At 30.0% G+C, this 13,043-nt stretch overlaps 1 protein-coding gene across 2 annotated transcripts in view; it reads right to left on the reverse strand.

The window, feature by feature from the left end:
- Window positions 1-9,422, reverse strand: part of sim (bHLH transcription factor single-minded) — a 29,991-nt gene extending 20,569 nt beyond the window's left edge. The window contains exon 1 of one of the 2 annotated variants that reach the window (XM_088033824.1): window positions 9,288-9,422. Coding sequence is in view for 1 of the 2 variants with exons in the window: in XM_088033823.1 (XP_087889949.1) it covers window positions 8,883-8,916 (34 nt within the window). In the remaining variant the exon portion in view is untranslated. Of the gene's footprint in view, window positions 1-8,882; window positions 9,249-9,287 lie in introns of those variants that run through there. The other variant, XM_088033823.1, reaches the window with a different exon arrangement.
- Window positions 9,423-13,043: the final 3,621 nt, after the last annotated feature.

Here is a 13,043-nt window from a genome sequence, read left to right on the forward strand (position 1 = left end):
CAGTAGCGCTATTTGCATGAAAGAAATGAAAAACCATCTCTCCTTTCCGAGATATTTTTCCAGATGGTGGCGTCCCTCCCTCTAAAATTAAGACAATTAGCAACTGAAAACTGCTAATTGCTGTTGACACAGTGATGGACAGAAATTTATGGGCATGGGCTGTCTCAACATTCGAAGAAATTTGTCGCTGGTGTCGGTAGTATTTGTTAAAGTTAAACATTTTAGCATCCAATTAGAAGACAAATAACTTGCACTTTTCAATGAGAATTTCGGTGGACAGTGACACTTTTCACGCGCAATTCGATCGTATCTCAGCGCTGAGTAATTTTCCTTGTAATCGAGTGTTATTAAAAAACTGCTAACCTCATTCAAACAATGGATTTTTCTCGCGTGTCTCACACAGTGAATCACCATTAGAAACAGTTATTTTTGCGTCAAACACCAGCAATCTCGTATTTACACCAGCGTGTTGAAAATCCCCGTGTAAACACGGATATTATTCACCCGAAGGCGTTTAATGCAAGCTGAATGGGGATGCTCAATTGGAACATGCCGAATAATAATAAAAGCAATAAGAGTAAGTGCCCTCGTGTACATTGCTACCCTCCAAATCTGTATAATCCCCTCGAAATGGCTGCTGTCGTTATGTGAATTACCCCTTATTTGTTCTGGATATTTTCTTAGTCTCTATGGTTATTTATTTTGATTTTTGCTGAGGAGGTGAAGAAAAACGGAAATTGGAATTAGTTTCATCCGACACGCTTTGGGTTTTTTGGGTTAATGGTTTTGGGGAGAGGATTTGATGCTAATCCCGGTGCTTCTGGCTCAAACGAATGTTTTTAAATTCAATATTGGGATTACAAATGAGGGAGCGGGGGATTTTTTTAGTTCTAAACAAAGACAGTTGGTAGAATTAAAGGCAAACCTAGAAATTTCATCAATCACTTCTATTCGTAATAATTTGGTTGAATATTTTAAATTTTTGGAGCTTTTATTGTATTCGACTATGACTTTTTTCAAAGTTTGGTAACACTGCAAAAATGAATAAACGAATGACATTCAGACTAAATTATAGAGCAAAGCAAAAGTCAAAGCTCGAAATCGTGAAATTTTTGGTCTTTTTTTATTCACAGCTTATAATTTTAAATTGTAATTCCCATAAACTACTTAATTAATTATTACCGAGCAAATTTTAATAAAATGAACTCTAAAGACTAAAATTTAGTATAGAATGATTGATAGGAAATAAATAGCGAAAGAGATTTTACAATACATTTGAAGGAACGCGAATTTTCGGGAATTTTGTGTTAATTAAAGCTCAAGTTGGTAAATATTTAAGACTTTCTTTGGTTAAAGTTTGATTGTTTTAGTCATAATTTCCTTCAATTAATTAATTGTCGAGTAAATTTTGATAAAATGGACTTTATAAAGTTTAAATTTTGGAAACATTAAAGACTAAATTTGCAGAGTTTTGTCATAGAAAATGAATCGGAAACAGAAAGTGGTTCAAATTTTACAAAACACTTTAATAATCTCTATTCTATAGAGAAACTAAATATTTTCAGACGAAATTGTAGAGCAAATTTTCAGGAAGTCTGTGTTACTTCAAATATGGAATTGCTGAATTTATTGGTCCTTTTTATATGTTGAAAGTTTGAAATTTTGTAACATAATTCTAGTAATTAATTAATTATAGAGCAAATTTTAATCTACTGAACATTGAGGAGTAAAATTATAGAGTTTTGCCTTAAAAATGTCTAACGAAAAGAAATTGATTTATATTTTACAATACATTTTAATCAACTCTATTCTAGAGAAACTAAGTATTTTGAAAGTAAATTATAGAGCAAATTTTGCAGAAATTTTCTGTTGCTTCTTAATTAAAATTCGTGCTTTTTTTTGTGTTTCCTTGTTTAATGTTTGAATTTTTTATGCCATAATTCCCCCAAATTAATTAATTATCGATCGAATATTAATAAAATGGACTCTACAAAGTTCAAATTTAACAAAACATTTTAATAAACTCTGTTCTAGATAAACTAAATATTTTCAGACTAAAGCTAATTTTGAGAACGTTTTTCTCGTTTTAAAGTTCGATTTAGTAAAGTTTTTCGTTTCACCTTGCCTGGAATTTAAAATTTTACATACTTCTCATAAATAAATTAATTATAGCGCAAATTTTAATAAAACGAACTCTATGAAGGTCAAATGTCGAAAATACTAAAGACTAAAATTAGAGTTTCGCCAGAGAAAATGAATAGCAAAGTGAAAGTGATTCATATTTTACAATACATTTTAATAAACTCTATTCTAGAGAAACTAAACAATTTCGGGCTACATTATAGAGCAATTTTCGGTAATGTTGTGTTACTTCAAAGCTCAAATTGGTGAATTTGTTGTTTTTTTGTGTTGCCAGGTTAAAATTTTAAAACATATTTTCTATTAATTAATTAATTGATTAATTATAGGGCAAATTTTAATAAAATGAGCTCTGTCAATTCTAATTTTAAAAATATTAAAGACAAAAATTATAGAGTTTAGAAAATGATTAGCGAAGAGACATTAGTTCGTATTTGACATTACATACTATGTACATTTTAGAAATGTTCTTTTGCTGCAAAGCTTAAATTCGTGGATTTTTTTCGTCTTTCCTTGTTTGAAGTTTGATATTATTATATCCCTCAAAATAATTAATTAATGAGCAAATTTTAATAAAATGGACTCTATAAAGTTCAAATTTTCTAAAATATTAAAGATTAAATTAATTATGGAATTATTTTATAGATTTTTACTTTGAAATTTTACTGCATAATTTCCATAAACAAGTTAAAAATATAGTACAAAATATTAAAGTGGACTCTATAAATTAATAAATTTAAAATTTGGCCACAATGACTAAAATGATAAAGTTTCGTCTCAGAAAATGAATAGAGAAGAGAAAGTAGTTCAAGTATTCATTTAATAAATTCATTCTCTTCTAGAGCAACAAAGTATTTTGAAAGTAAATTATAGAGCAAATTTTCAGAAATATTCTGTTGCTGCAAAGCTCGAATTTCAATTTTTTTGTTTGCAGTTTGAAATTTTACAGCACAATTGCCATAAATTCATTGATAACAGTGCAAATTTTAATGAAATGGACTTTAAAGTTTTGTCAGAAAATGATTGCAAAGAAACGTGGTTCAACTTTTACAATACATTATAATCAACTCTATTCTAGAGAAACTAAATGTTTTCAGACTAAATTATAGTCAATTTTCAGGAATTTTATGTTACTTTAAATCGAATTCTTTAATTTTTGTGTCTTTCTATGTTTACGGTTAGAAATTCTACAGCATGATTCCCATCAAAATTATTTGATTATAGTGCAAATTGTCATAAAATGGATTCTATAAATTCAAATGTTGGAAATATTGGAGACTTAAATTATAGAGTTTCGTCGTAGAAAATGAAGAGCGAAGAGAAAATAGTTTAAAATTTTCAATCAACTTTATTCTAGAGAAACTAAAAATTTTTGGACCAAATTATAGAGCATATTTTTCAGGAATCTTGTGGTGCTCCCTAGCGTGAATTGGTGATTTTTTTCGTTTTTCCGTCTCTGCAGTTTGAAATTTTACAGAATAATTCACAAAAATTTATGGATTATAGTACAAATTTTAATAAAATGGACTCAATAAATTCAAGTTGTGGAAATATTAAAGACTAAAATTATCGAGTTTTGCCATAGAAAACCGAAGAGAAAGTGGTTCATATTTTACAATACATTTTTAATAGACCATTTAATTTTGCATATTTGAAGAATTTTGATTGTTGTAATTTACAACTGTAACCAAATAACAGTTTCTCTATTTTCCCAAAAGCAATAAATGGTCATAACGAAATAGATTTTTGACAGTAGACTGTAGAAATGAATAAATTTTCATTAAAACTCCCAGCTTAGCCTTGAACGGTGCATCGATAATCCGAATTAAAAATTACAAAAAGAACAGAAGGAATAGTCTGCAATGGTAATAAATTTGAGAAATTTACGACCACATCTTAGGGAGAGTAAAACCCGAGAAATATGCACAACAATGCAGATCCTTCCACCTCTTTCAGATTCCTGCTTTGACCCCTCAGAATAAGTGAAGTTTTTTTAATGTACGCCTCATTAAAAACCACAAGTAAAATCTCTTCACGTCCACAAAAGCGAAGTCAACTTTTTCCCCATCTCAAGCCTAAATTTAGCCGGTCAGACATCCAATCCCGCCATCATAAATCGAATACTTCAATAAAGTGGACCACAACAACAGCAACCAGTTCTTAAACGGTTTCTGTTCGACGAATAGTAATAGCTACATGGCACAATACCCACTTTATGTTGGTTTCCGTTTCCACACCATTAGCTTTCCTGTTATTATAGCCTCGTGTTGTGAGCACCTCAGTCCTCAGTGACGAATTCATAACAAATACAGGTTCAACGAACAAGACAAATGCAAAGTTTTTTCCGAAATAGACCCAGGCGAAAATGTCGAAACGCGCATTCTTTCACGATTTTCTTGCGTCGTTTGTTAGCACCCTAAATAAGGGTGGAAGGAGGACTTTGAACAGCTGGGATGGAAAGATATAAAACTCGTTCGTTTCGGAACTGCGGCGGTGTTTGGCTTGATTTTGAGGGAGTGCACGGGGTCATTAATGATCCTTTTCATTAGATTTGGGCTTTGTGGACGACACGCTCCATCGACCGTGTAACAGCGAAAGACAATGGTCGTCGGGAGATGTCATTACGACCGGACCGACTCACTTCACACTGTCAAATATTGGCCTAATCGATTTGACGCGACTTTTGTGTGTTTGTGCTTTACTGCCCGGGACTTTAACAGTGGAAAAAGTGTGGGAAGAACGCCTAATTCGAAGATCCTCCAGGAGACGAATTATTTGACAGCTCCCTAATCCCCGCGGCGCGCTCCAAAGAGGACCACCCCGAACCAGCGTCTGCTAAAATCATCAGCTCGGGGGCGGAACTCCCAGATTATTCCCAACTTCCTTTCGCCATAAACGCGAAGTTGGTTGCAGAACTCGCATTTTTTGCTCTTTAGCTCCCCTCGCGACTCGTTATCAGCCCACATGATGATAAAATCTCTTCTTGCAGACGCATAAATTTACCGCGCGGCTTTGTTATTTCCTCAATATTGATTATTGATTGATTAGAGGTACGTGAGAAAATAAAGGAGATGTTTATCGGGGTAACCCTTGTTGTATTGCCAACATGCAGCCATTAACGTCTTTAGTGGAGTGAAAAAATAAACTGTCCAGTCAAAACAATGGCCGCGAACTTTATGGCACTAATATCGATGGGTGTAATTTGAGCGCGTGGTACAGCTGCGTGCAAACATTTCGTGAAACTGCGAGCAAAATAATGAGATTTGGCGGAAGGTTGGAAAGTGTGGGTGGCCACTAGGAGGTGATTTTTTTGGTTGGTAATACTGTTTTGACATTATCAAATTTCGCATTGTCGCAGTGTTCACATTGAAGCCACTGAGTTTTCAGTTTTTTTTGCGCTTCCTTGCGGATAAAACAGATTTTCTAAGATTTTTTGGTGTGGAAAAGGATTTAAATGGTAAAAAACTGTTTTTTTTTAATCCAATTAGAAAAATTTATTCTCTATACTCTGGCTATTTCATTTGTTAATTTTTTTGTGAATTTTTATAACTTTTTTTTTACGTTGCAAAGAGCTGGATTTTAACCATTTGAAATTCAATTTTACTCTTTTTAGTTTGTTCGTATTCTAAAAAATTGGGCTGTGGTTCGCATTTGTGATTTTTAAGTTTAAATTTTCAAAATAAGTTCGAATTTCCCAATTCCAATGCTAACATAAGTGAATTTTGTCACAGAATAATTTTTGATCATTTATTTGCTAAAAAGTAGTTCAGTTTGTACATACGTCCCATTTGTGAATCTTTAGTTCAAATTTCCATGTCTATGCACTGCTGTTAACTATTTGATTGAATATTTTCCAAGTTTTGAAGACAATCAGTCCAAATTTTTAGAAATAAATTTTCAGTTTTTATGTGAATTTTGTCAGTCCGTTTGAAGACATTTTAAATCATTGATGTCTTAAAAAATTGGCTCGCATTTGAGAATTTTTAGTTCAAATTGTGAGAACTACACTACGTAACTGAATGTTTTCTTTGTTTCGAACACAAAAGGCCAAATTGCAATTATAATATTATTTTTTTTTGTGATTTGTGAATTTTTTGGAGGCTCGTTTGTGAATTCTTTCCACTTCATTGGTCGCAATTTGTTTTTTTTTTTTTAATTTTGGAATTAATATGTGTGACTTTTATCAATTTATTTTAAATTCCATTCTAAAAAATTTGGCTAAAAGTTGCAATCGAAAATTTTTAGTCCAAATTTAAGGGACCAGATTGTTTGTTTTGAACGTAAAATGTGCAAATTGCATTTGTGATTTTTTTGCAGTTTGTGAATTTTTTGGACTTTCGTTTGTGAATTCTTCTGAATTCATTTAGAGAAATTTGTTTCTTCGATGTTTTTTTTTAATTTGAGAATTCAAATTAAGAAAATTTGTGAATGTTTAGTTGTTTTCTTCATTCATGTGAATTTTGTCAGTTTAATTTAATTTCTATTCTGAAAAATTGGAATTTTGATTACATTTGCAGTTCTTTTTGAAATTATGGTACGCTCGTTTGTGAATTCCTGTCACTTCATTTGGAGCAAATTGTTTCCTCCCTAACTTGGTTTTTTAAGAATCTAAGAGTATTTGTGAATTTTAAGTTAATTTTTTATTCATGTGTGAATTTTGTATTAAAATTTTGAGGACTTCAATTCTAAATGTGACTAAATGGTTTTTTTTTGAACGCAAAAAGTCCAAATTGCATTTGTGAATTTTTTGGATGCTTGTTTGTGAATTCTTGTCACTTTATTTGGCGCAATTTGTTTCCTCTATGGTCTGTTTTTTTTTAATTTGAGAATTTAAATTGATAATATTTGTGAATTTTTAGTTATTTTTTTCATTCATTTATAAGTTTATTTTAAGTTCCATCCTCGCATTCTAGAATTTTTCGTTTGTATTTTAAAAACTACGCTTCCAAACGTGTTTAAATGTTTTCCTTGTTTTAAACGTAAAAAGTGCAAATTCCATTTGTGAATTGTTTACAGTTTGTTTACGAATTCTTATCACTTCATTTAGAGCAGTTCTTTTCTTTCATAGTTTTTTTTATGTAAATTGAGAATATTTGTGAATTTTAAGTTCTTTTTTTTATTCATATGTGAATTTAGTCAGCTCCATCCTAAAAAATTGGTTTCAAGAGAATTTGTTGTTCAAATTTTGATTGCATTTGTTTTCGTGAATTTTTTACAGTTCATTTTTGAAATTTTTGGACGGTTATTTGTGAATTTCTGTCACATCATGGTTTGGTTTGGTCTTAAAATTTGCAAATTCGAGAATTTCAATTAAGAATATTTGTGAATTTTCAGTTATTTTATTTCACTTATGTGCGAATTTTGTGAGTTCATTTTAACCTCAATCCTAAAAAATGGGGTTATAGGCTGCTTTCGAGAATTTTTAACTCAAATTTTGAGGACTTCAATTCCAAATGTTATTGAATATTTTCATTCTTTTGAACCCAAAAAGCATTTGTGAATTTTTTAGTTTTTCGATTGTGAATTCTTGTCAAAATATTTCGAATAATTTCTTTTCTTCATGGTCTGGTTTTTCAAATTTGAGAATTTGAGAATTTAATTTAAGAAAATTTGTGAATTTTTAGTTGTTTTTTTATTCATGTGTGAATTTTGTCACAATTCTGTTCTGAAAAATTGGGTTACAGCTCACGAGTTTTTAATTAAAATTTTGAGGACAATTTGGAAAATCTGAATCAGTGATTTTTTTATTTGTGAATTTTGTCTCTTTATTTGAAATGTTTGTTAATTTTAGACTGAATATCAGATTTGTGAATTTTACAATTTTAAAGTTAAGAATTTTTTTTTTCGGTTCTCTAGTTTCATGAATGTAAACTGTTAAATTCACGAATGGCATGTAAATTTGTATTTTTTCTTTTTGAGGAACTTTTACTTCATATTCGTGAATTTTAGTCTTTCAGTCGGGGCCCTTTGGTGCCATTTCCATTTACGAATTTTTGTTTATGTATCATTAAAAACAAAAAAAAATCATTCAATGTCAAGACAATTCGAGAATTTTTTTGAAGCAATAAGTTGCCATCTCAATTATTTATGGTCTCATTCATTCGAGAATTTAAAATTGTAATATTTTTTTTTGTCTAATTCACAAACGAAGCTTTTATTTATTATTAAGATATCTTTATTATTATTATTATTTTAAAATTGTATTTTTTTCTTTTTTTTTTCGTTTTTGGCACTTTATATAAAAATTCACGATTATAATTCTTTCCTTCATTTTAAATTTGTACTTTATCTCACCTTCACTGCTAGTCATTGGTGAATCTATTAAACTGCAAAATTCGTGAATTTAAATTGTAAATTTTTAGTGCATGAAATCGCTCAAATGCTCCAAATTGATTTTTATTTTGATATATTCGGGAATTCACAAGTGTTACGCCATAAATTAAGAACGAATTGAGAATTTGATGCGAAAATCTCACGGAAATTTTATTTTTTTTCCAGGTTTGTGATGTAAAAATGGACAAAGATTCCACCTTCCGTTTTAATACAGTCGAACTTTGGTGAACGGAAATTCGACTGTATCAGAATGTGTATAAATTCCTTATGAAAACGTGACGATTCGCGTTTTCTAAAATTGTCCGCGCCGAGCTTTAAAAATGAAAAATCCAAGCGGTAATTAACAATAAATTAATTAAACGGTAAACGTATTACGATAATTATAAACATTTAATTTGTTAATAACTCACCAGAAAACTGTGCAAAGATTGATCCTATGGTCATTGCCCGTGAGACCGTCACCGTCGGTAAAAGCAATAGATAATAATAATAATGATGATAGTAAATAAAACAACACTACACAAGTAGAGTATCCGACGGATACGCCACTGATGGAATAGTAAAGTTAAAATAGTTAACTAGTTAGTTAAGAAATATTCGTGGCGAGGTGGCGCAACTCAATGAAAATATTAAAGATTTAGCAAAACCCCCGCACTCTCACATCCACACAGCCACCTCAGCCGTCCCCGGTTGGCGGCGTCGTGTTCGTCGCGCTCTCAAGCGACTGACTGCGTGAAAAGCCGTTGTGCGTCCGAACATAGTAGAAAACGTGATCGTGCCAAATCACATATTTGCTAAAGGGCAGCTCTACTTACCTTCCGGAACGTGACTACGTGGGGTTGCCGGTGTGAATAAGTGGCGGCAATTAGGAGAGCACACGCGATGGTCGGTGGCGGTGGCGGCTGCTGCTACTGTTGATGTAATCCGCTCGCGCGACCGTTAGACATGCACTGGATGCTGGATGGGACGGAGCGAACACGACGGTGACGGTCGTCGGGGGGCGGGACCTGAGATTCATGGGTGACACGGGGAAGAGATGGGGTGGATGAGGGGATGGATGGGGGTAGATGGTGGCGAAATTGGGGAATTTTTAACGGGGCCAAAAGGTTCGACTTGGATTGTCTCGCGATTTGGGCAAGGGGTGGGTTTTAGCGAGAATTTGGGGACGTGGGTGAAGGTTTTACTGTATTTTACGATTTCGTATTAGTCCGGTTTACATAGTTAATATAGTCTCGTGTTCTTTTGTCGCTTTCTACATAGCTAAAATATTTAAATAGCTTCTAGTGCTCTTTTTTATGCACTTATTTTTTTATCCTGTGATTTTGCAACCACCAAATTTACAAATTTTAGCTATTTTCTTAAGTTTACATTAGTTAGACATTGGTTAAACTGTTTTAAAACAGAACTGAGATTTGTGTAATTCGGAATTTTACCGCCGACGTCGGTTAAATTTGTTTATTTGTTTTTTTTTATTATTTTGGTGAAGTTTTACTGTAACTATTTTCGAAATTTACATAGCTAAAACATTAAAATATGACAATTTGAACAAGGGGCAATCGTTTATTGTTTTTTATACCTTCATTTCTAGTAATTTTGTACTCACTAAATTAAGAAATTTTAACTATTTTGTAAAAATTACATTAGTTAGACATTAGTTAAACTGTTTTAAACAGAACTGAGATTTGTATAATTCGGAATTCTTCCGTCGACATCGGTTAAATTTGTTCATTTGTTTTTTTTTTTTGTTTTGTTGAAGTTTTACTATAACTATTTCCGAAATTTACATAGCTAAAATATAAAAATATGACAATTTGAACAGGGGGCTATCGTTTATTGTTTTTTTATTTATACCATATCATTTCTAGTAATTTTGTACTCAGTAAATTAGGACGTTTTAATTATTTTGTAACAAATAGAGTAGTTAGACATTAGTTAAACTGTTTAAAAATAGAACTGAGATGTTCTTAATTTGAAATTCTTTGTTAGTTTTCACAGACGTTGTTTAAATTTGCTAATTAAATGTTTTACTGTTGAGTTTTGCTTTAACTATTTCGAAAATTTTCATAGCTAAAATATTTAAATATGAAAATTTGAACAGGCGTGAAGCGTTTATTGTTTTTTTTTTATACATTTTTAATAATTTTGTACTCACTAAATCAAGAAATTTTAACAACTTTGTAAAAGATACATAAGTTAGACATTAGTTAAACCTCTTTAAAAATAGAACTGAGATTTTCGTAATTTGGAATTTCTTTATCAGTTTTTCTGTTGACTTTTGCTTTAACTATTTCTGAAATTTTCATAGCCAAAATATGAAAATATAAAAATTTGAACAGGCGCGAATTATCTATTGTTTTTTTTTATACTTTTCTAATTTTTTCCTATAATTCTGTACTTTCTAAATAAACAAATGTTAACTATTTTATAAAAATTACAGTAATTGGACATTCGTTTACCTATTTAGAAATAGTCGTAATTTGGAATTTTTTTGTTAATTTTTTCAGACGTCGTTTAAATTTGTTAATTTAATGTTTTTCCGTTGAGTTTTGCTTTAACTATTTCTAACATTTCCATGGCTAAAATATTAAAATATGAAAATTTAAACAAGCGAGAAGCGTTCATTGTTATTTTTTAAACATTCCTAATTTAAATTTAATTTTGTACTTTTTATAATAAATTAACAAATTTTAACTATTTTGTAAAAGTTACATTAATTAGTCATTAGTTAAATTTTTTAAAATAGAGCCGAGATTTCTTTGTCAGTTTTCAAACGTCGATTGTTTTTTTTAAATTGAAGATTTGCTTTAACTATTTCTGAAATTTCCATAGCTAAAATATTAAAATATGAAAATTTGAACAGGCGAGAGGTGTTCGTATTCTTTTTTATACTTTGTAATTTTTTTCCAATCATTTTGTATTTTCTAAATAAACAAATTCTAACTATTTTAAAAAATTTACATTAGTTAGACATTGGTTAAACTGTGAAATAATAGAACTGAAATGTTGGTAGTTTGGAGTTTCTTTAGCAGTTTTCAAACGTCGATTAAATTTATTGTTAATTCAGCTTTTTTCGTTGAGTTTTGCTTTAACTATTTCTGAAATTTACATAGCTAAAACATTAGAATATGAAAATTTGAGCAGGCTGTTCATTGTTCTTTTTTTATACTTTTTTAGTTTTTTCTGTTTTTTGTATTACCTAAATAAACAAAATTTAACTATTTTGTAAAAATTACATTAGTTAGACATAGACTGTTCAAAAATTACACTGAATTGTTCGTTATTTCGGAATTTCTTTCACATTTTTCACAGTCGATTCAATTTGTTAATTTGATTTTTTCCATTGTATTGAAGTTTTACTGTAACTATTTCCGAAATTTACACAGATAAAATCTTAAAAGATGAAAATTTGAACAGGCGGAAAGAGTTTATTGTTTTTTTTTATACATTTGTAATTTTTCTCTATAATTTTGTACTTCCTAATTAAGAAATTTTAACCATTTTCTCAAAGTTACATTAGTTCTACAGTATGTCCCCGGATTGAGTTCACAAGAGGGAAAAAAACTTTATTTTTCATTTTACAGAAAAATGACAAAGGAATAATATTTTTTGCTTAATTTAAAATAAATAAATCTTTAATTAAAACTTTAATATTATCAAGCTGTGTTCTGGAAATCGAAAAAAACAAAAAATAACGAAGAACTTTTTTATTTTAATTTAGCAAAAAATGTCAAAGGAATGAAATTTGTTTCTTAACTCAAACCACTTTCTACTATTTGATTGGCCCATTACCTGTTTTAGCACATAGTTCAATTCTAACTCGTAATTTTTTCGACTGTTTCGATTTTTCTCAATTATTGTTAAGGATGCAATTGCATTTTTTTCCAATTTTTTAATACTTATACATTATTAGGAAAATTTTTCTTTAATCTTTAACGCACTATTTGATTTTGTGAATCCACAGCCTGCTATTATTTGAATACGATTACAAAATTTAATAAATAAAAATAATGAAAAAATTAATTTTAAGAGTACAAACTAATAATTTTGAAATTTTAATTGCAGATTTATCTGTTTTGAAATAAGCAAAAAATGTTATTCCTTTGTCATTTTTTTGTAAAATGAAAAATAAACTTTTTTTCCCTCTTGTGAACTCAATCCGGGGACATACTGTAGGTAGGTACATTAGTTAAACTGCAAATTTGAATTTTTTCGTCAATTTTCAGAGTTGATTTAATTTGCTAATGAAAGTTTTTTCCGTTGAGCGGTTCTACTGTAATTATTTCTAATATTTACATAGTTAAAATTCGAAATTTTGAGCAGCTAGAAGAGTTTTACCTTGAATTATTCATTTTATAATTTTGCTACTAACAAATTAACAATTTTTAATTATTTTGTCAAAGTTACATTAGTTCGATAGTAGCTAAACTAAACCTGACGTAGCTAAAAAATTATATGAAAGTTTAAGCAGCAACAAAGTGTTTTTTATCGATCCTTAAAAAAACTGATAGATTCTGAGTATTTTCTCAAATGTACATAAGTTAAATTGGCAATAACACCTTAGAATTTCAAGT

Source organism: Gnatocerus cornutus, chromosome 4 (genome assembly GCF_029298725.1).
Source record: "Gnatocerus cornutus isolate USDA-ARS CGAHR chromosome 4, icGnaCorn1.1, whole genome shotgun sequence".
Classification (NCBI taxonomy): Eukaryota; Metazoa; Arthropoda; class Insecta; order Coleoptera; family Tenebrionidae; genus Gnatocerus; species Gnatocerus cornutus.